This window comes from Oxyura jamaicensis, chromosome 1 (assembly GCF_011077185.1).
Source record: "Oxyura jamaicensis isolate SHBP4307 breed ruddy duck chromosome 1, BPBGC_Ojam_1.0, whole genome shotgun sequence".
In the NCBI taxonomy this organism is placed as follows: Eukaryota; Metazoa; Chordata; class Aves; order Anseriformes; family Anatidae; genus Oxyura; species Oxyura jamaicensis.
The window spans coordinates 142,701,524-142,723,156 of NC_048893.1; the positions used below are offsets into that span (position 1 = coordinate 142,701,524).

At 35.0% G+C, this 21,633-nt stretch overlaps 1 protein-coding gene across 3 annotated transcripts in view; it reads left to right on the plus strand.

The window, feature by feature from the left end:
• MYO16 (myosin XVI) overlaps positions 1-21,633 on the plus strand; it is a 386,603-nt gene that overhangs the window by 189,207 nt on the left and 175,763 nt on the right. For all 3 annotated transcript variants that reach the window (XM_035317929.1, XM_035317919.1, XM_035317937.1), the window contains 5 exons: positions 942-1,092; positions 9,174-9,284; positions 11,605-11,670; positions 13,102-13,229; positions 21,448-21,553. In XM_035317929.1, coding sequence (XP_035173820.1) covers positions 942-1,092; positions 9,174-9,284; positions 11,605-11,670; positions 13,102-13,229; positions 21,448-21,553 — 562 coding nt within the window. The remainder of the gene's footprint in view (positions 1-941; positions 1,093-9,173; positions 9,285-11,604; positions 11,671-13,101; positions 13,230-21,447; positions 21,554-21,633) is intronic.

The window sequence follows — 21,633 nt, forward strand, 5'->3', positions numbered from 1 at the left end:
AATGAAGTTTGACACCTGGGCTTTATCCCATAGCGGAATGCACTATTCCTACACTGAGTTCACATTTCCTTTCAAAGAAATTATGCACATATTTTGGCAAAGAGTTGCCATATACTCCATGACATTATCTCATTTGCACTGTCAGAGGCCAGACAATTATTTTTTAAGATGTTTGTGTTCTCAGCTCCTGGGACTGATTCCTTGTTAATTCTTCTGGATGTACAACACAGCCAAAATTATCCAAAAATGTTGGCACTGTTGTTTTTCAGAAGTCTGATGTGTCAGTAAGGAAAATATCTCCATGCATGTAAAAATATATTTACTCTTCTGTGTGAATAAAAAGTATTGTACATAGTGGCAGTGATTTCGAGAGTCTTGCTTTTCTTTTCTTTTTTTTTTTTTTTCTCTTGGATACCACAAATTCAAAGCAGCTTTTATTCATAAAAGCCACAGTATTGTCTGTTTCAAAAAAAAAAAAAAAAAAAAAAAAAAAAAGGCAAGCTAATTGTTGGGTTTAATTTTTGTTAACTGCAACAGTGATATCTGTATTGGATTATTTTATAATATATTACTTTTCAAAACGGCATTGTGTACGTTAATTGTGCATTTAAAATTCAGTTTTCAAATTGCCTATTGATTTGCCAGCCTAGCACTGTCAAGTACAGGCTCATGCATATTCTGTTTGGCTTGCTTCGTTCTGATTCAGAAGGGATATGCATAAAGGTGAATTTTAAATCAAAGTGTTTTGCTCTACATCTTTGGGAACAGACCAATCCAGGTGAACAGCTTATATTATACCAGTTACTGTACTCGGACCAGAACCAGTGCCTCAGCCCTGAATTGTACCTTAGCTCTGTGTTTGTGCTATCCACATTGGGCAATCTTTTGTTTGTCTGACATCTTCAGCAGGAGTCTAATTGCTTTATTGATTCTTTTTGTAGCAATCCCCTGGCTTTACCGATTGCCAAGCAAGACAGTTTGCTGGAGAAAGACACCATGTTTAAAGATGCAGCTAAAGGTTTATGTAAGCAGCAGTCTCAAGACAGTGCATCTGAAAACGTCACGGTGAACAGTACAGCCAAACTTGAACAGGTAACAGCATGCAAATTCCTGAAATGTTTTTAGTGCTTAGGCCTGGAAATTGCAAAATTAATGAAGCCAAAGAAGGTGGTAGGTTTTTTTTTCACCTCATCACAAAGCAATGTGATATGCACTGTGGAGCCTTGTCTCCTCAATCGCTCCCTGCGATCACAGTCTGGCCCTGCAAAGAGCTTCCTCTTTGCAAAAGGACCAGCTCCTGGAGACAGGTCGGGGGCTGTGGCTATCAGAGGACTCCGAGCTGCTCAGGCTCAATTTATTGATGGTTCATAGTGGGGAAGAGACAACTCTTAGTGCTGCCCAAAGTGTGCTCTAGGCTCCAGTTTGGGTTTACAAAGGAAAGAAACACAACCTGGGAGACTGCAAAAACAAAAAGGAATGTCTAGGGAATATTAAGTTGCAAAATAAGTGACTCTAATTCAAAGATAGGAATTGCCAGATTTACAGCTGCAGTGTTAACTCCCTTTCATGTGCATTAGAATACAGGCACTGATTATTTGGGTACCCTTTACAGTTTTCTTCAGAGGATCACAGTCTCACTCAGTGCATAGGGTGGGTGCAAAAGGAGGCAATTACCTGTTGCTTATAAATCTGGCATGTACTAACTTTGAATGTTTACAATGTAAGAATAGTTTTGTGTTTTTTTTTAGGTGGGTCGTAGGGTGAGGGGTACAAGGGGCTTTATTTTTTGTTACGTGTATTTGGGAAACATATATTCCAGAAGAATTTAACCATTTGAGAAAAAATCTACTTAGAATTGGGAGGGAGAATTCTCTTTTAAAATCACTCATTTGTGTGTTTGAAACATAACAAAGGAGCAAAATGCTGATTTCATCTAAACCATGTTCAGTTCAAAAAAAACCTGCATGCCTGCCTTGGCAGAAGCATGCATAATCCAATGCTTGTTGAATATGTTTCAGAGGAATGTTGTGTTAATCATAAGAGATCAATCAGTGAGTTCATATGTCAGTCATATTAATCTGTCTCCGAAAGTGCTCAGCTTTGGAATCCCATAGAGCAGGGGATTCCAAATCCCATAGAGCATGGGATTCCCTATTCAGTCACTTCCATCAGAAGATACCACAAAATGTTTTGCACTTGGCTTACATCTTGTTTTCATTTCATCCAAATTCTGGCCTGTGCACTTGTGTGATGAAAACACAGTCAATCCCAAAGAGAAGCAATGCTGGTAGGAAAATTAAATGCTTGCAACTGCGTTAGGAGGAACCCCTCCTACCTCTGTAAGGAAAGGGGGAATTGTTAACTGGGTCTTGCTGAAACTATCACTTGCTTCTGTATGGTCTGAAGTGTAGAGAAGAATATACATACTTCCTTCTGCTTGATTCTATTTTGGTGCACATCTCTCTAAAGTTATTTGAGTTTTCTTTATCTCTAGGCTAGACTTTGGCTTTATAGTCCGTGCAGTAAAGTATATGCAGAAGCTGATCAGAAGAAGAGCAGCTGGTCTTCCAGGAGAGAAAGAGCAACCAGAGGTCTTCGCTCTGGTAGTTTACCCTCCACCATATTGTTCCAAAGTCACTTCAGGGTACCAGGGCAGATCTTCTAAACATTACTTGCATATTTTTTCAAAAAAAGGGTATGAGTTTTTTTGTTTTGTTTTGTTTTGTTTTGAAGTGACATGATTGTCAGCCTGAAAACTGGACTTTCCATCACAGATATTTCTTGTTCCAGCATGTTCTTCATACATATATACATATTTGTTATTACATTTTATTGGAAGTATTGGAAGTCTGTTTTTTTTTTTTTTTTTTTTTTTTTTTTTTTTTTTTTTCAGAACATTTGGCTTGCAGTTATTTAATCATATTGCTTACTATGAGCAGTGCTTTGTTTCTTCCATTCTGGAAAGGAATAAGGAGCTATTTATCACAAGCTGACTTCTGGCTGTAAAAATGGAGGCACAAAAACTGCCGTAGTTGAAAAAAACGAATCAAGACCAAAATTTCCGTGTACTTTGAACTGTTGTTTTTTTTTTTTTTTTAAGTGTAGCAGCAGCTTTTTTTAAAACCTGTGATGAGGGGGATTTTATTCTGTATTACTCTGCATGCTTTATGAACTGTAGGTAGATACATATCATAACCTTATCGGTGTATTTAATATATAGATCTGAATTTTTAGAGTTGGTGTTTCCAGGGAACCCATTTAATTTTTGTTCTTTTTTACTCAACTTGGAAATTACAATTTTTATTAAGTGCTGATACCAAAGGAAAGCTTTGAATAACGCCTTCTCCCTACCCCTGCCTCCTAGGTATACTAATTTTAATGAGTTTTGCTATCTTTTATTCTTACCTACATTCTCAACTACATTCAAAGTAATCATGTTCTGTTTAATTTTTCAGTAGGGTATGTGGAGTCATTGCCTGGATTTTATGTTCATATATTATTGAAATAGATCAGCATGATATTTCCTATGCTGTGTGTCAGAAGTATCATACATTCTTAGGCAATATGGCATGCAGATCAGGCCTTTACTGGAGGTTCAGGGGAAAAAAAATCATCTTATTACATCTGAAACATGCATTTTTAATAGAGAAGCTTGTAATTTTTTGGTTTTGAGAAAACTGAGAGCTCAGATTTATATGTAGCCTCAATTTTTTTAACTTAAAAAAAAGGAAAAGAACCTTAACAAAATATTGTTTCTCATGAAGCGAGATTTTTGTTGCATGAAGTGTAGTAGATGACTATCAAATGACTACAGTGATAAAGCATTTTGGGTCTCTCTTGGCTTGTGTTAGCTTTTGCTTTTTTTCTAGGTAAAAGCTGTTCTTTGATCATATGTAATTTCTAGGTCTGTGCTACCAAACAAAGAAAGCAATATGAATAATTTCCAGAATTTTAGCATAGCTGGCAATTTCTTTTCCTCACAGCTGGAAGGATACTTTTCTGATTGGTCTGGAATTAAATTATGTGCTTCATTTTTGTTCTACAAAGAAATACAGATTTATTTATTTATTTATTTATTTTAATTAGGTCTTTTTTAATGTTTTATCTTTGGCTTGTAATTCTTGTTTACATATTTTAGGCCATATGAAACATGTGACAGAGTATCCTTAGATGCCCTTCTTATTGTTCTAGTATCACTTACCACATACACAAGGGACAATTGTGTGTATCATATTATTACACATAAAACCTATATTGCATACTTAGTTTAGTGACACAAGTAATTAAAAAAAAATCATTAGAGAACATTATCTGAGCAGACTGAATATTGTTAAGTGAATGTAAGTTAAAGGAGTGAATAGGGATCTTTGTTGTTAACATTACAGTGATCTCAAAACTAATAACTTCATAAGGCATAGTTGTCTTAGAATTTATGCTGTATTTATAACTTATTTTCTTTTATTCCTGTTTTGGAAAATACACGTTCTGGAATAAGTATGGTAAATACATCAAGGTGAATAAATAGGCAAAACTCATCTGTATGCTAAAAAAGTAGATGATAAGAATAGAATTTGTAGACATCCACAAATAGGTTATTAATAATGTAAATACTGTTTATGGCCAGGTCCAATCATTTGTGAATTTAATGTGTTTAGAATTTCTTCTCATTCTAGTACCCTGGTTTACAGTTTCTATGTGATTTTCTTGCTCATTGAGCTGTGAAGTTTAGTGCAAAGTCTCTGTTACAAAATATTGAACCACCAAACCGTAAACTTTTTATTTGTACATTTTAGAAAAATGTGTTGATGGTGAAAGACTTGGGTTCCCTTACTTGTGCATTCAGGAGTTCAATTGAGCACTTTACATTTCTAAATATCAATCTATCAGCATCTTTGGCTATACATATATTATGAAATAAAACAAACAAGAGCCTGTTCTCTAGCATAGGGCTATGTGGGATGGCCCAGTGAACATCCATCATCCTTAAGACAAAACTATTTTCTCCCTCAAAAGATGTGTCTGTGTCCAAATTGCTTGCTGGAAATGACCATTGACGGCATACCTGAATGGTGCCCAGGTACCTGAATGGTACTCATACGCATAGCTGGGCCCAGAACATACAAAGAAGTTTATAAACTTTGCAGAAAATAGGGACAACCACAGGCCAGTACTCTAATCCAACTGCCTTTGTATTTAGAAATAAAGACATTTATTTATAGCCTAGTGCAGATTTCATCTTTATATGGAATGAGAGCTTCGGAAAGTAAATTAAGAGAAACTTATTTCATGACACAGTCTTGATAGGGCACAAGGGAACATAGTAAAGACCTGTGCCCATTTTGATGCTGCAAGCCAGGTGAACACCCTGGTAAGGGAAAGAGGCTGTATGGCTAGCCTGCCATCCAACTGCCATGAAAATAAAAATAAAAAAATATAAAAAAGGGAAGAAGTGCTTGTCTTTTATGTGACAGAAAAATCTACATTCACTTTATTGGGATGAGGAATATACCTACAGAATAAGCAGTCAGAAAGATACTGGCAAATGTAGCAGGCAACCTGCAGACCCCAACTGTTTATGTCTGGCTTGTTCAAACTCATATTCTGCTTTCTAAACCTGAAAGTACAAATATTTTGAAAAGCAAGTCAGCATTTCTCCTTTTTTCCTGTCTATTTGGGAATATCCATAATAAGATTTTGATAGTTCTCAGCACTCCATCATTTCAGAGTACATATTTCCTGAAAAAGACTGAATTTGGAAAATGAGGGCCGTGGAAAGGTACATTGTGAAATATTCAATTGGCATATGTACATATGTCCACAGTTTATATGCTGTGGTAAATAAATCTTACATGTACATCTAACAATAGTCATTACATCAGCTACATCTAGGAAATTAAGTCCTTGAAATACTCACTTTTTTTTTTTGAAATACTTTTTTTTTTTTTTTACTTTTTTTTTTTTTGTACATTTGTACATTTGTAGATTTATTGCTTTCTGGATTAATAAAATTAGTGCTTTTTTTTTTTCCACAATTTTATGGGGAAAGCAGGAAATAGAAAGTGTCATAGAAGTATAATAGGGCACTTCTGCCTTCTTGTTCTTCTATGTATTTGCAGCTGGTCTAATACTGAGTCTAACAACTGTGATAAAGGCATAGAAGCCTGTGAAGCATGTAAATTTTGTATTTTGGTATCTGTTTTCCAACATATGAAAATATGAACTGAGAACTTAGCATTGTTGCAAACAAAAGAAAAGAAAGAAGCCCTGAGATATTTGTTAGGGTTCAAAAGGTGAACAATGTTTATCTTTCTGCTCCTAAATAATCTTTGTCTTGAAGTTGTTTGGATCATTTTCAAAAGAATCCAAAAGCAAGATGTTTTTTTGTTTTGTTTTGTTTTTCCTAAGGGCTTCCCCCCTGAGGTGCTGTTTTCCTGGCTGTTTAATCTTATATTGAAAACCCATGGATATAAAAAATAAAGTTAAAATTTATTAAAAGTTGGGGGGGGGGGGGGGGGGGGGGGGAAAGTCTTCACTTGATCTATTCAGGCTGTATCTTTCGTAGAGCTACTGTTTTAAGGTACATTTTCCTTACATTTTTTATGGGTTGGTACTTTGTCTAGTTCAACATCTGTTGCAGATAGAATGCAGATCAGATGTCTGACTTCCATGTTTTAGTGTATGAGTGGAAAAACAGTGAAAAAGCTTTTGTTAATATTCATGCTGCTACATGCATATGAGGTTTAGTAGTCATTTATTGCCTGTTTGTAGAGCTGATAAAGACAGAAGACAGCTTTCTGTGAGGAGTTTGCCTGTTACCTCATATACTTGCTTTAGGCAGTATTTTCTACTGAGTGTATTTGTCTTTAGAGGACTAGTAAGGAAATATTTAAAGATGAGAGCAGAGGTTCCCACATTTTTCCAGGCACTGTATCAGTCCCAAAATTGAAGTTTGCCAGAGCCCCCAGTACTATTTTGAATATCTTCAGCATAGAGCTAATACAAGAAACACAAATGCAATGGTAGCCATAGCACTGGAGGTCAAGAAAAGTGTAAAAGTGTGCTCTCCACAAATAAAAGGTGCTCCATAAATTATGGGGCAACAGAAGCTGGGAGCTTACAACCCCTGCTGCAGGTATGTTTCATCTGTGATGAACCCTGGCTTCACATATACTATGCATGACTTCTTAGAGTTACTTTAGCAACATTCTGCAGTTTCTTTAGATTGTATGATTAAGCTGGTGCCTCATTATTCAGTTCTGGAGTTAGATGAAGAAAAGAGTGAACTGAGTTGGGCAAGTAACTGAAAACCAAGTATAGTATTGATAGATGATTTGGGCTGTAAGCAGCTGCATAATTCACCAAATTTACTTAGGATTAATAAGGCCTTAAAGCTAGGATTCTAAGAAAAGAGTAGCATGCCATGAGTCAGACATGTAAAAAATACTGATAAAAAGAAGTGTCTCTTGTTTTTCCTTGTGCTGATATGAGTAGTCATTGTGTAGTGCTAAATGAAGTGTGAAGTTGATATTCTACAAATTGTACTTGTATTTCTCTATAGACTAGAGGAGCCTTCAAGGTTTTGTAACTTAATTTATACCATACCAGCATATGGATGTGAGTAAAGATATATGAAGGGAAAAAACAACAGGATTTTGTTTTGTATCATAAAGGCTTGTAGTTCTGTGGTCATGATGTCTGGTGTGCATCATTTGCTTCTTCTTGATAAAATAGAAGAGTAAGCAATTTTATCCCTGTTTGGTGAATATTTTGATACTGATATTCAGTACTGCTATTTTTAGGAGAAGAACTTTGACTGGGCCAATATTTATGATTTAAAGAAGATGCAAAATTACATCTGATTCATCCTTCTTGTTTATGACTACAAACTCCCTGATGTTTGCTTATGGTCACCTAAAAAGGGCGTGTGAAAGGAGTGTTTGTATGTGTTTCAGGAATCTTGGAACATTAAGACAAAGTGAGATTGTTAGTCTTATTTCATTAAGATGGAATTCTTCTGCAATCAAACTGTGCAGCCCGGACAAATGTAGGAAGAAAATCCAGATCATCATGATTTCTGAACCTATGAAAACAAAACTCAGTAGTTTGGGATCAGACCCCTGCTATTAAACACCAGCATCCGTGGTCATTGGGGTCTTCTCCTTGCCAGAAACGTGCTCCATGTTCCCTCCAAAACCTTCCAAACGTCTTGCTGCTTCTGAACAAAGTTGTTTCATTTTCATTATGTGTACTCAAAATAGACACTGCAGAGTATTTTAGTAAACTCAGAGCAAACAAATAAAATCATTCTACTATCATTCACATGAGGATTTTCTGCTTCTATGTAATCTGTTGTTATGGAAAAATATTTTCTTACTGCTGGCATAAAAAAGGAATTAACCTACATTTTAAGTGTAGATCATAATTTATAAGCACTGTGCCGGATGCATCAATGTTATTTTGTCTTTAAGCACATTTCCTTGTGTCACTAGTTTTTTTTTTTTTTTTTTTTTTTTTTTTTTTTTTTTCCTTCTTTTTCCCATTCTGTTGTTTGATTTTTTGTTTGCTTGTTTCCTTATTTTTCACTTTGCCTTGCAGGGTTTATATTGTTCCTCCTAAGTCTGAGAAATACTAGGCTCATTTAAATCACCAGTTTTCGCTACAGTAGTGGTTTCTGAATCTCTTCTGGTCTCCTTGACAACACAATTCCCACTTCTTATTAACTTCCTTCTATTCTGCTGGAAAAATTCTAATGGAATTTTCAGTCCTCTATGATGAAGAGTAATGTGAAAGCTTTGTTAAATATTAGGCAATAAATAGTTTACAAGTACACTAACTTTTATAGTCTTGATTTCTTCTGCCATAAACATTTAATGAAGTGAGGTTGAGAATTGCACTTGAGCTGGGAATCTTTATGGGCAAATGGCACTCCAGTAGGGGGCTATGTTCTTAAGAGCCCATCAAGCTCACACAGTTACACACCTTAACATTGTTTCTGATGCGCTTCTCTTGCTTAAGATTGTGCAATTGTATGGAAGAGTGACAACCCTCCAGTTTCCTAATGCCTTTTACATAAATTCTAGTGATCTAAGCCTATACTTCAGGTTAAAACATTACAGTACAGAATGTTTGGTTGTGAAGTTACTTTATTTCTCTGTGTAACTTGTGTTTTCTAGATCAAGCTAATGCCTCCAGCTCCAAATGATGACCTGGCTTCTCTGAGTGAGCTGACAGACAGCAGCCTACTTTATGAGATTCAGAAGCGTTTCAATAATAATCAGATATATGTGAGTTATTATTCACCTATCAACAGTAAGCCTTCAAAAAAGAGCAAATAAGAGTAAAAGAACAGGAATACTTTTGTAACTACTAGACAGTAACCTGACCAGTACTCATGACTAATATTTAGATGGATGAGGACATACATGTGTGTAAGCCCTGCAAGTTCTCAGTTTATATAGGAGAATAAAATCATGAATAAAAAATTGAATAACACTTCAAATAGGCTTGGATATGTATGTTGTAAGTGTGTTGATAAAAATTGATGGTCATGTGTAATCTTCCCCTCTTAAACTATTGAAAGATCCCAGAGTCCCAGAATGGCCAAGGTTGGAAGGGAGTTCTGAAGATCATCTAGTCCAACCCCGCTGCCAAGCACAAGATCCTTCCACCTTTAATGTTATGTTCATTTAAATTTAACAGAACATATGATTACTGGGAATTCAAAAGAAATTTAGATTTAAAAAGCTTACAAATGTTCATGGGAGATTTAATTACTCATGATCTTTTCTTGTATCACAGAAATCATTCTCTATATTCTCTATCTAGATATCAAGCAAAAAAAAAAAAAAGATTTCAGTAAAGCAGATTCTCTTGTTTTTGCCATATGATTTTTTATTTATGCCATTGGAGACGTCTAGTTAGCTGTATTTCTGTGGAAAAAAAAAATCTGCACTTGAAAATTATGCTATCCCTGTTCATATGTTACTCATAACTTACTTCTAATGTATTGAACGGTTGAGTGGCATGTCAATGTGAAACATGGCAATCGGTTTTAAACATTTAAGCTGATTGCACTTTTTAGACAGTAACAGGGAACTGGAATGTCACATGTAACAAGTTGCTGCCAGTACCTTTGAAATTAAAAGCACTTCAATCCTAAGTGTTATAGTATTCAATGATAATAAAAAATCTGTTTTTTAAAAGCATGGATCAAATCCCATTTTATTATGAATATTTGTTTTTCTTTATCTCACTTTTCAAGGATGTGAAATACATGTAACTTTAGTTGAATTCAGGAAGATTCACGGATACTCAGTATTTATAAAAGGGAAAGGAGGTCTTCTTTTATTTTACAATACTGAAGATTTTACCTAAGAGGATCTCATAACCTTCTCTGGCATTCTCCTTGGCTTAATGGAAATTTATAGACAGTGATGACTAATATTCTGCTCAAAGGGAGACGTTGTACTTAGGTAGATTGTCACCATCAGTGCTGACTTGGATCTTTGAGTGATTTGGTTCTCAGCCTTAGAAGGAAAAGTCCTTGGACTCAATTCCAAATCAAAATCCTCCTTAGTATGGAAGACTTATTCTTTCATGTTTCCTGATGTGTAATAATGGTAATAACGTTCCATTCTGCAATAAAAGCGTGCAGCGAAGTCAAGTCTATGGAGAGTGAGGAAAAAAACTATTGCATTTCAGAAGGAAAAAAAAGAACATTTGCTACAGAAGGGAATATTTCCCCCCTCCCCAGATCAAAATATCTCATTTTGAAAAAGGCAGCATGACTGAGACTGTTCATATGATAATTTGCTGTCAGACAGAGGTCTGGAATTTTCGAATTCTAAGAGTGTGATACAGTAGCAGCTACTTACGTGGAGTGAGAATTATAGCACCAAGGGTGACCTACAACCTTATTCTTAAATATTTATTTCAAAACGAGTGTTTAAAAATGAAATAGTAAAATCTTGGCAGCTTTGCAATTAGTGTATGGTTTGCTATTTTTAAAAATATAACCAGGATGTCTTTTTTTTTTAATATGCATGTACATATGTGCATACATACGCACAAAGAAATAGTTATATATGTATTAGTTCTTACTAGGTCTTCTTATTAGGTCTTACCCCACAAGAAACATATTTTAATGTATCAGTTCTATGTAATGAATATACCATTTCTAAATTCTGTCATGTAACCCATAAAAATTGCTTGAGGAACTTGTTTATATGTTAGGCATGTTACATTTCTGTAGTTTAACAAATGGTGAGTTACAAAGTAACTTTCAAATAATATAACAATAATATATGCAGTGCAATTCTTCTGTGCATAATTTTCCATTATAAAGAACTATTTTATTACAAAAAGAATAATTAATGCTATCTGAATTGTAAATTTAGGTCTCAATTTAAAGTTATGAAGTCAAGGCTCTGAATTCTTGAATTATATTTAATATATTTAATGTGTTGATAGCTAGATTTAAGATGCTTTGCCAAGAGTCTTTTCTGTAAGAAAACCACTAGCATCTTTAAAGACTTAATTTATTTCTTACTAAAGCAATTATATTAATTCTCTCTCTCTCTCTGTCTCTCTCTTTTTTTTTCCCAGACCTACGTTGGTGATATATTGTTGCTTGTTAACCCATTTAAGGAACTTCCTATTTATTCCACCATGGTGAGTATTCTGTCTTTAAAATGTTACAGAGTGGTAACATTTTTTTCAGAGGATTCATATAGCTAATTTGGCAGGCCAGACTACTGTAATTAATTAACATAAATGCCCTTTCTTATGTTGGGAACATCTTAAAGAAGAGAAAAAAAAAAGGCTAAAACTTCTTAATTTCTTCCATAATACCACTATTTTTGCTATCTGTTTCCTATTTAAAATAGTCACTTTGCTAAGTGTTGTATGAGGAGTAGCACTTTCAATCCTTTAAAAGGAGGTCTAGATGTATAACGTGACTTAGGTGGCTTCTGCCATTGCCAGACTTGGAAGAAGAGACAAGCATGCTTTATGCAATGGTTGTTTGGGTTCACACCTTGCTGAAAATGCAGTTATGAATATAACCCTTAAGGGGTGCTAAAAGGCTCAAACTTGCTGTCAGTGCCATTCAGGTTGGATACCATGGGCAAGAAGTACAAAGTGCTTGACATGAGCTTAGCGCTGCACTGGGACAGTCGCACAGAGCTGGTCCATGTTGGGTGCAGGCAGCATACGAGCAAACTGGAGTACATGAGCATCCCGTCATATCTACAAGGCAGCTTAACAAGTGCTTCAGGTGTTTTTTTACACATACCCTTACCTCTATAATCTTTCACTTATGAGACAGACTAGTTAGGGCTGATAAGGGGCTTATCATTTCAGTACCTATACACTGGTATTAAATTGAGTAGGCTTTGTAGATTGGTGCAGATAATGTAAATTCAGACGATTCTCTATTTGCTTCATCCGACAGAGTTTTACTAAAACTAATAATTTTGTAAACATTTTTTCTCTCTGAGATGACATAAAGAGCATGAATTAATGGGCACTGATATATGCTACTTCATTTGATACAATTGTTAGATGATAATATGAATGCATTTTTACACTGACTACTATAGCAGCACAAAACCACTATGAACACACAGACACCACTTTGGAGATGACAGAGTAATTGTAGAAACAGTTTGTACTATGGTATCCTGTTTTATTTGTGCAGAATTTAATTCTGACCGATTAAGGCAAATATATATATTCTTTAAATCCGTTAGTAAAATGACTAAACTTGCAAAGTACTTGCAACATTATCCAGTGGCAATAAATGTGTGAAAGTTTTTCGTTGCATTTTGTCTTACTCAGTGGAAAACCCAGCACTTCTGAGTGCCTTTTTTTTTTTTTTTTCATGTGTATCTTAATTAGAATTCTTATACTTACAGCTCTATTTTCTTTAATTAAATTCTTCACAGATACTTCAAGGGTGCCATATATATATGTACAGATTCTGGTCATGATGCTCAGAAAGCTCTATGAAAGACACAGAATTAGGAGTACAGTGGGGGGCAGGGGAGGGGTGAAACAATTGATTTGAAGTGTATTCATATAAATTTTCACCATTTTTTTCAGGTTACTCAGCTTTATTTAAGCAACTCTGGAAAACTGTGTTCCTCACTTCCCCCACATATATTTTCCTGTGCTGAAAGAGCTTACCACATGCTATTCCAGGAACAGCGTCCCCAGTGCTTTATCCTCAGGTGAAAATTTATCTTTCTATTAACTAATTTACAACTCCTGCCTTTCAGCCGTTTCCCCCAGGACTCAGCACTTAAGATTTCCATTGTATTTTTTTTTGTCCAACTGATTTCTTTCTGTGTACTGATCTCTGTGTCATACATTAGAGCTAAATAGAACTGAAAAAGGCTTAATTACATTTCAAGTTCCTAAATTTTCTTGGCAAATTGCCACTCCATCTAACTGGATATAATTACAAAGAGTTAATGATAAAAATTCAAAACACTGTGTATGTTTGCTAATATTGCATGGAAAAGAATTAGAGTCTAATGAAAAGAAAAATGTTAGGTCCTTACTAAATTATAAACCTCTGAATTAGTGCACCTGCATTGGAGCTTCTTCTCAGCCTTATGTTGTTTGTGATCATGAGCTTGTTATTTAGCCTTCCATCTTCAAAAAGCACTTTAACCATTTCTGTAGTTCATTGTTGTTGCAATAATAAATACATTCAAAATGGTGAATAAGTGTATTAAAAATTTACAGAGAAACAGAGGTTCAGCCAAATATGCCAGTTTTATTATGGTTAAACATTGAATTCTCTTGGGAAATTTTGCTCCCCAAATCCATTAATCTTCTGCCCTCCTTTTTTTTTCTTCACCCTACCTGAAAGCAAAGGGTCTGATGAATTTGTTGTAACTGTTCAATAAAATTTCTTGTTCATATCAGTTTGATTGTTGATGTTGGCTGAAGTATTGAGAAGGGTTTGTGAAACTTCATGGAGATGTAAAGGAAAAAAAAAAAAAAGTTGATTTTGAGCAGGAATAAAGTCTGATCCTTTTGAGAAAACTTATAACTGCTCTTGACCTACCTCTACTTCTAGATATAATTAACAAGAGCTGTCAGCCATAATGTTGCAGAGTTACAACAGTTAACATAAACACATAAGTACAATAATAAAATAATATGTAGACATTTTTACTGAATTCTGGTTATGTGGATATAGGCTTCTGCGAGTATTTGAAGTTCTGTATATTAAGTCTTCTTTCTTTTAAAATCATAGCTTATAAAAAGCATAGTGTATATGTAGTTCAGTTATATAAAAGCATAGTGTACAAATTTATAAATTAAAAAATTATAAATTAATTATGTGCAGAATTGACTTATTTTTTGAAACAAATGGCAACCTTTTTATAACCTACTCAGAAAGGAACTGTTACTTATTTATCCAGTGACCAATGACATTTAAGCACAGATACAAACAGAATCAGAAGATCATTACTGTATGTTCATATTCTATATAAATATTCATAAATATTCTATTATTTAGGCGAAATACATTTTGATAAAAATAATAAATATTCTAAGGCACTGTTATTTTTCAGCATTTTCTTCAAAGTAGGAACATTCTCTTTGTATTCACCTGGGACATTAGTGGTTGATTAATAACTTTCTGAAGTTGTCCCTAAGTACAAACAGAAAGAAAGCAGAAAGCAGTATTTACTCACTTCAGGAAAAAGGCTTACTGCCAGTTTAAGTAGTAGAAAGAGTTAGATACTTAATAATAATTGTGTAGTAGTACACAAAGAATAATATACTTAATAAGTGGCTTTGGCAGCAGATAGTAGATTCTTCTGATGATTTTATATCAGGGTGTCCTGGTTTCGGCAAGAAATTTTTTTTGTCAAGAAATTTGATAAGCTCCACTGTTTTGATCCCTGCCTGGCCCACTGTATATCGTTATAAATCAGTGATCTGATGTAGAATGTGACATGAGGGTTTTTTTGCTAATGGCATAAGCACTTGGCAAGATATTTGTGTATCACATCAAGACAATCCATAGATCAGCAGTCCTAAAGTAATCAATGAGATCTGAAGGCCACTATGAAAACAGAAGGGAATGTATCTGGTAATTTAGCATAAGAGGTAAGTATAAATGCAACTTAACAGAAGCAGCTAGAAACACTTCTTCATAAATACCTTTCTTCTGCTGACTCTAAACAAGGAAACAAGAACTGGGATCTTTCAGAATTTCATAGAGGAGTATTAACAATCATTCTATGTTTAATATTAGTCAAGGTTTCATTGTACATAACTGAGGGATGTTCTCATTATTAGTCCATTGGAAAAATCTAAATAATGAATGTCTGGAAAGGAAAAGTGATACAAGAAATTTCCTTTGCTTTTCTGACAAAAATAATAATTGGAAAAATATCGGTGATGTAATTCTCAATTTATTCATCTACCCCCTTGATATCACCTGTGTGTATGTATAATATATATGTGTACACGAGCACGTGTGTGGTCAAAATGGACTTTGGCTCTCTCGCTATTTTAGCTGTAAAACAATGTTATCTATCAGCAAGAGAAGGTTCTTCTACCATTGGGAGGGATAGATAGTTCATTGGTTACATCTATGTTAATAAACAACAAGGAGAGGGGCTTATGAACTGTTAGGGCATGTGCTATAGTGACCATGGTTTTTTATTGATTTTTTCACTTGAATAACAGTTTGTTGCTTTTTTTTTTAGAGATTCATTTCATTTCATCTCAGAGCCAAATAAGTGTAGTTCTGCAGTTCTGAAATACCCTAAGCTTTTGTATTTTACTTTTTCTCCAACCTTTCTTATCAAGTATATTTTCATTGCCAAGTAAAAAAAAAATCTGTAAATTCTGCATATGTCCCGGAATTTTAAAATACCCTCACTTATAAATCTGAGTTGCGAATACTTTTCCATGCATATCCATGCTTATATATACTGCAATAAATGTGCCTAAAAATAAATTTTAAAAGTAAAAAAATATGCTTCCTTCTAATGTGGAATAATGGACTGAATGAAGATAAGGAGCTCAGAAGAGCTCTCCATAGCTAAAAGGGCCACTTCATGGAAGCAGTCAGAAGGTAGGAACCCGTGGATGAACAAGTGAGAAGGTCTCATAGATCCATGAGAACTTTACACTGGAATAAGCTGCCTAGGAGTACTTTTGCCAATCTCCTACTTTTGGCTGCTCATGTCTTCATTTCCATGCCATCCTTTTGAACATTCAGGTGGTGGCATGGTGAACTGGGCTGGAGAAATGCCCTCAGGTGAAAAATACACTTGGGAGGATGGTGGTGAAGTTGAGGAGCTCTTTTAACCTGAGTCCATTCCAAAGCCAAATTCTCACAGAGGTGAAAGGAGTTGCCAGAGCAGGGCCTGCTGTTTTGGGTAGTGGTATTGGTTTAGACTAAATAATTCCTAGAATCCCACTATGATGTTTGCTGCTGCTGTGCTGCTGAAGTGGTTGCCCTGAGACTGTCCAAGTTAGAGGTCTCACAAGGAGGAATATCAGAATGCCACATAGGAAAATAGCCACTCCAAATCATAAGGATGCTAGTTTTGTTTTTATTAGTAGTAGATACAGTGAAAATAGATGATTACAGTGGATATGCAGAAATCTCAAGATGAAACTTCCTTGATAACTACAAGAGATGCCATTTTGGTATACAAGCACTCTGGGAAGAGTACACAGAGGGTACACTTCTGTCTTTTATTGCTGTCATTAGCAAGAGAAACATGATACGATTATACAATAAAACCTCATAATCTATATTTATTTCAGTTCTACTTTACTTATATATAATAATATAAGTATATGGTATAAGTAATTTGTTAGTAGAATTTGTAAACATAATTATTCTTTAGTTTTATTTTAATATATTTTACTATGAGAAGAGGTTGTTTTAATGTGCATGTTATGATGTGATAAAGAGCAGTGAGAATTAGTGCCATGAATAGTGCCAAATATTCATTAGTGCCATGAATATTTTACTTCTCATGTGCAATTCTCATAATATGTCTAGTTTAACGATAAGCTGCTGCAGAAGAGCCAAATGATAGCAGTGTCTAACTCATCTGAACTCTTCCAGAAAAAAAAAAAAAAGTTACTTTAAAAAAAAAAAGGTAATTTCTTTATAAAAGACTATGACTGTATTTTCAGTATTTTCAAGTATTTTCAAGTTATCCAATATCTTTTCAAAGAGACTGGAAAGAATTGCAGAAAATATGCCCTTATGTGTGCTAGTGCTATCATCTTTATCAAGCTTAGTATCTTGTTTATTTTGTGGAGGTAGATTTTATTTTCTATTAGCAATGTTTTTCAGTTCAATGCTGGTTTTGTTTTTTTTTTTTTTTCTGCCAAAGTTTAATTAAAGAAAGATACTTCCCATGAGTTTAGTGGCCATTACTAATGATTTATGAATTACTCTTTTATTGTACTCTTTTATTGTTGCTAATGAATTCTGCATGCAGTGTAACCCTTAATGATACTGTTCTTCTTAGTCTAGTCATTTTTGCCTTCCACATTTTTGCAAAACATTATCATCAAAAGAGGTAAAGGTGCCTGAATTTGTCTGAGCTGGAACTTAGCTGCCTAAGTATAAAGTTATGGTCTTGAAACCCTTGCTAAACTTCCAGGCTCTATTTTCTTACCGTCAAGTGCTACTTAAATTGTCAGCCCATGTGTGTGTTCAGAATAGGTTCATAGTTTCTGGACTATGACTTACAGCACTATTTATTTCAACTTACAGCACTATTTATTTAAACTATAAGCCTAACTGGGAAACAGGAATTTGACATTTCTGTACTGAAGTCTTTTCCAACGAACTTTCTCAAAGCACTGCTAATTCACATCAGTGAATGAACTAGTCATAAGCAGTTATGCTCACTGTATACAGTGCTGCTCATTGTTACTGTCCTGTTCTCTCTCACTTGTACAACTTCCATCAGGTCTTTCTTGTTTTTGTTTTTAAAGTTTTTCTTTCTGCAGCTACTTGTCTGCTGTGATATGTTTAGACTAGAAGCTCTTCAGGGCCAGACCATTTCTGTATTGTATGCTTAGGCACATTTGGCTGCAGTCTCTTGACTCCAAACAAATGCTTGAGATAATGATAGCAATTAAACTTATGGAAGCAGAAGCTCCACTTTTGTTGGACTTCTGACATGTCAGATCTCTGCTTTCTGCTCTCAAAGGTTGACTAGCTTTCCCCAAGCAACAAAGGAGACAATGTAAAAAAATAAAATAATTTTTTATCTTGTAAAATGAATCACCTGTTACACAAAATATTATGCATGAATGTCCATCACAAAACATTCCGACATTCCAGCTTACTGGTGTGAGTGGTGCCAGTGACACAGCCAGACTTGCATGAAGTAGCAGAAGAGCTGGATGATAATCCAAGTTCCCCCTGATTGCTGAATGTCTTGTGTTCCTTGCTTCACATGCCTTTGTATTTTATTATTTTGAATTGGACTTTTTTATAACAATTTCAAATGTTTTATTTCAAGAGTTTATTTTTTCTTATTAGTCATTTAATTTTAAGATATAGAGACTAGAGTTGTAATCAAGGTATTATTTAAAAAAAAAAAAAAAGTTATTTAAGAAATAATAGTAAGCAGGCCTTCCATCAGGTAGTATATAGGTAAACTATAAAGCCGAAGGAGAAATCATGTGACAAAGCTTTGTGAGCATAGGATTTCAAATTCTCTGTTTCCTTTCCCTTGGAATACAGTCTCTGTACTGACTTCCTGATATAACCTTGTTTATCTGTGGAATAAGATGTCTTTGCTTCGCCTGTTTCATGATGACTTTTACAGCAGTTTTACTGCAGGAAAGTGCCTTCCTACTCCAATGCTAATTTATCCTCCACCTTAATCAGGCAGTCCAACCAAAAGTCAAAAGAAACCACCCTTCATATTGTAAATTACAACTATTTAGAACAGAGAAGAGGATTTTTTCTTGAAGCAGAATTAAAATGTTAAAGCAAAGATATTGTGGACAAACTTTTCTACTCCACCTCAAAGGGAATGGAATAATGACTTTTTTATTGTTAAAGTATTTCTTGCCTCAAATGTTGCAATGATATCAACAATTAATATTTTATTTAACATAGCATTTCTTTCTTAGTGCTTCAATCCGTATTGCACTAGGACAGACCCCTTGAAATGAGCAGAACAGCTGCATGGCACTATGTCTGTCTTTCAGCAGCCAAGTTCTAGTGAATTCTCACCTCTGAACTGTATTCTAGCAGCCAGTGCTAATAATAAGCTCCTGTGACACTGCTAGACAAAGTTTCAATTCTGTAAAATTAACAGTTGACTCGAAGTTATCAAATCTTTAAGCTGTGTCACTGCAAAGTTTAGGAAACAGCAACCTTGTAAGGAAATATTCAAGAAGGGACAGAAGTTCCCCTCTCTGTGCAGGTCCTGTGTTATCTGGGCTGAAATTTGCTTGCAGTGGAAAACAAAACATACCTTTTTTTTTTTTTTTTTTTCTTTTATACAAGTGAAACAAATTAATTAAGAGTGAAACTTACGGGGATCTCTCTGATATCTTCATGCTTTTCTCTTTTTAGTTACAAATTGCATACCTCCTTTGTAATACTTGAAAACAATCAAAGGCACATCAAATATCATAATTCTTTCTCCCCTTACAGACAGTTGATATCTGTCTGTAAGCTCATTGCATAATAGTGGCATAAGGTCTCTAATTTGCAAGAGTATGAAGTGTCTCTAGGGGACGAGTATTGCAGCAGTAATGCCCTTGTTTCACTTTTTTATTATTATTATTATTATTTTTTTCTTTTCCTGTTAGTGATAACAGCAAAAAGATCATAGGATTTGGACACAGACATTATTAAGGCAGAAAACTTATGCTACTTCTTAGGAAAAGAGGCAACATGTTGCAATTAGCATTTGGAGAGGGAAGTCATTGGTTCAGAGGGCAGAGAAGCATGCAGATTTTTGAGGGTGATATTAAATGTCACTGACTTTTGAAACAAATTGTTTCAGAAAGTCAGAAGCTGAAGATCTGAGCAATGTATAGTGCACTTATGAAGCATCTGGTCAATTCTGTGGAAATACTGGTTTCACATTAGCTAGGACAGTGACCTTGATTTCATCTGATTTGTTTACCTTCAGTTTGTTGGCCTGGTTTAAATATGGCTTTGTGGCCTATTAAATGAGGTCTTTTCATAACGTACATGTGGGTTGCAAACCTTTGCAGTCTTGGACCACAAACCTCCTATTGATGCCAGCAGGAGTTTGAAGTCCAGGGTCAGACTCCAGCTTGTTCCAGAAGCATTCAGGATACAGCTAAAAGCAGTTTGACATGTTATATATAGTAATGAGAAATCCATCTTGACACCTAGGAATACATCTCACCAGGCAAACAAATATGATATCCCCCAGCACTGCATATATGTCCTATAAGAACTGAATGAGAATAAGTGGCACAGGGGTCCCAGCTCAGCTCTGCCTGAGTATGAAGACCTTTTTTTTTTTTTTTTCTTTTCTTTTTTTTTTTCCTCTTTTTTTTTTTTTTTCCTTTATTTAATTTTCTCCTTTGAAGTGAGATGTGAATAGGTATGGCAGTGGCCAGACATATTTTGATGCCCTCTCATTTTCATAAACTAGTTAACAGACTGACAAACCAGCATGGCCATTGTACTGGTGAAAATCTAATCTGGCTGTTGTAGAAAAAGCCTTTTAAATTTGATCAAGCAGATAAATGAAGGAGAAACATCAATTAAATTTTGTTTGGTTCAGTTGCCTATAAAGAAAACAATTGTAATTCATATAAGTTCCGACGTGAATTCCTTAATCAGGCTTCACTAACTTTATCCTTTCCATCTTCATGCTTAAAATGCACCACTGAATTTGCTTCCTCCCCCATTCCTCCACTTTTATGTTGTTTCTTCCCATCTGCCTTAATCAAATTGTCTATTAACTCATTTTCTTTGTTCGTATTTCCCCTCAGAAATTCTCATTGTTAGAAATATATATTCCACATCATTAACAAGAAATGAAATGAATCAGAATCACTGAAGTCAGAGTATGCACTGCAGAGACTGGGCAGCTTGTGAAATCTCCTCAGCTTCTTGACTGTGTGGCAGCAAAAAGAAATTGTGCCCTACTAACACAAGTGCTCTATTCCAGCTGACTCTTCAAACATCCTTTTCTTCCCTCTTATTTCCTCTCTCTTCTTTCTGCTGCTTTCTACCTTTTTCTTTTCTTCTGACTCCTGTCATTACCACAGTAGTGATTCCCTGTCTGGATAAAGAACCAGGTAGTATAAGCAGACTCCTTTGCTGGACAAAAGATATCTTAAATACATTCCAACAGAGCTAGAAGAGAGTGTAATTAATATCTCAAATGTAAAAATAATGATGATTCTCGCATCTCTTCCTTGCCTGTTTTCTTGCAGTGGAGAGAGTGGGTCTGGGAAGACCGAAGCCTGCAAACAGATAGTGAAGCACCTCACTTGTAGAGCCAGCTCCAGCAGAAGTACTTTTGATACAAAGATAAAACATGTAAGTAGCATTCTGAACACTTGAGTTGAACAAGACAAAAATCTGGCTTCTTTGACAAAGTAATTTGACAAAAATCTGGC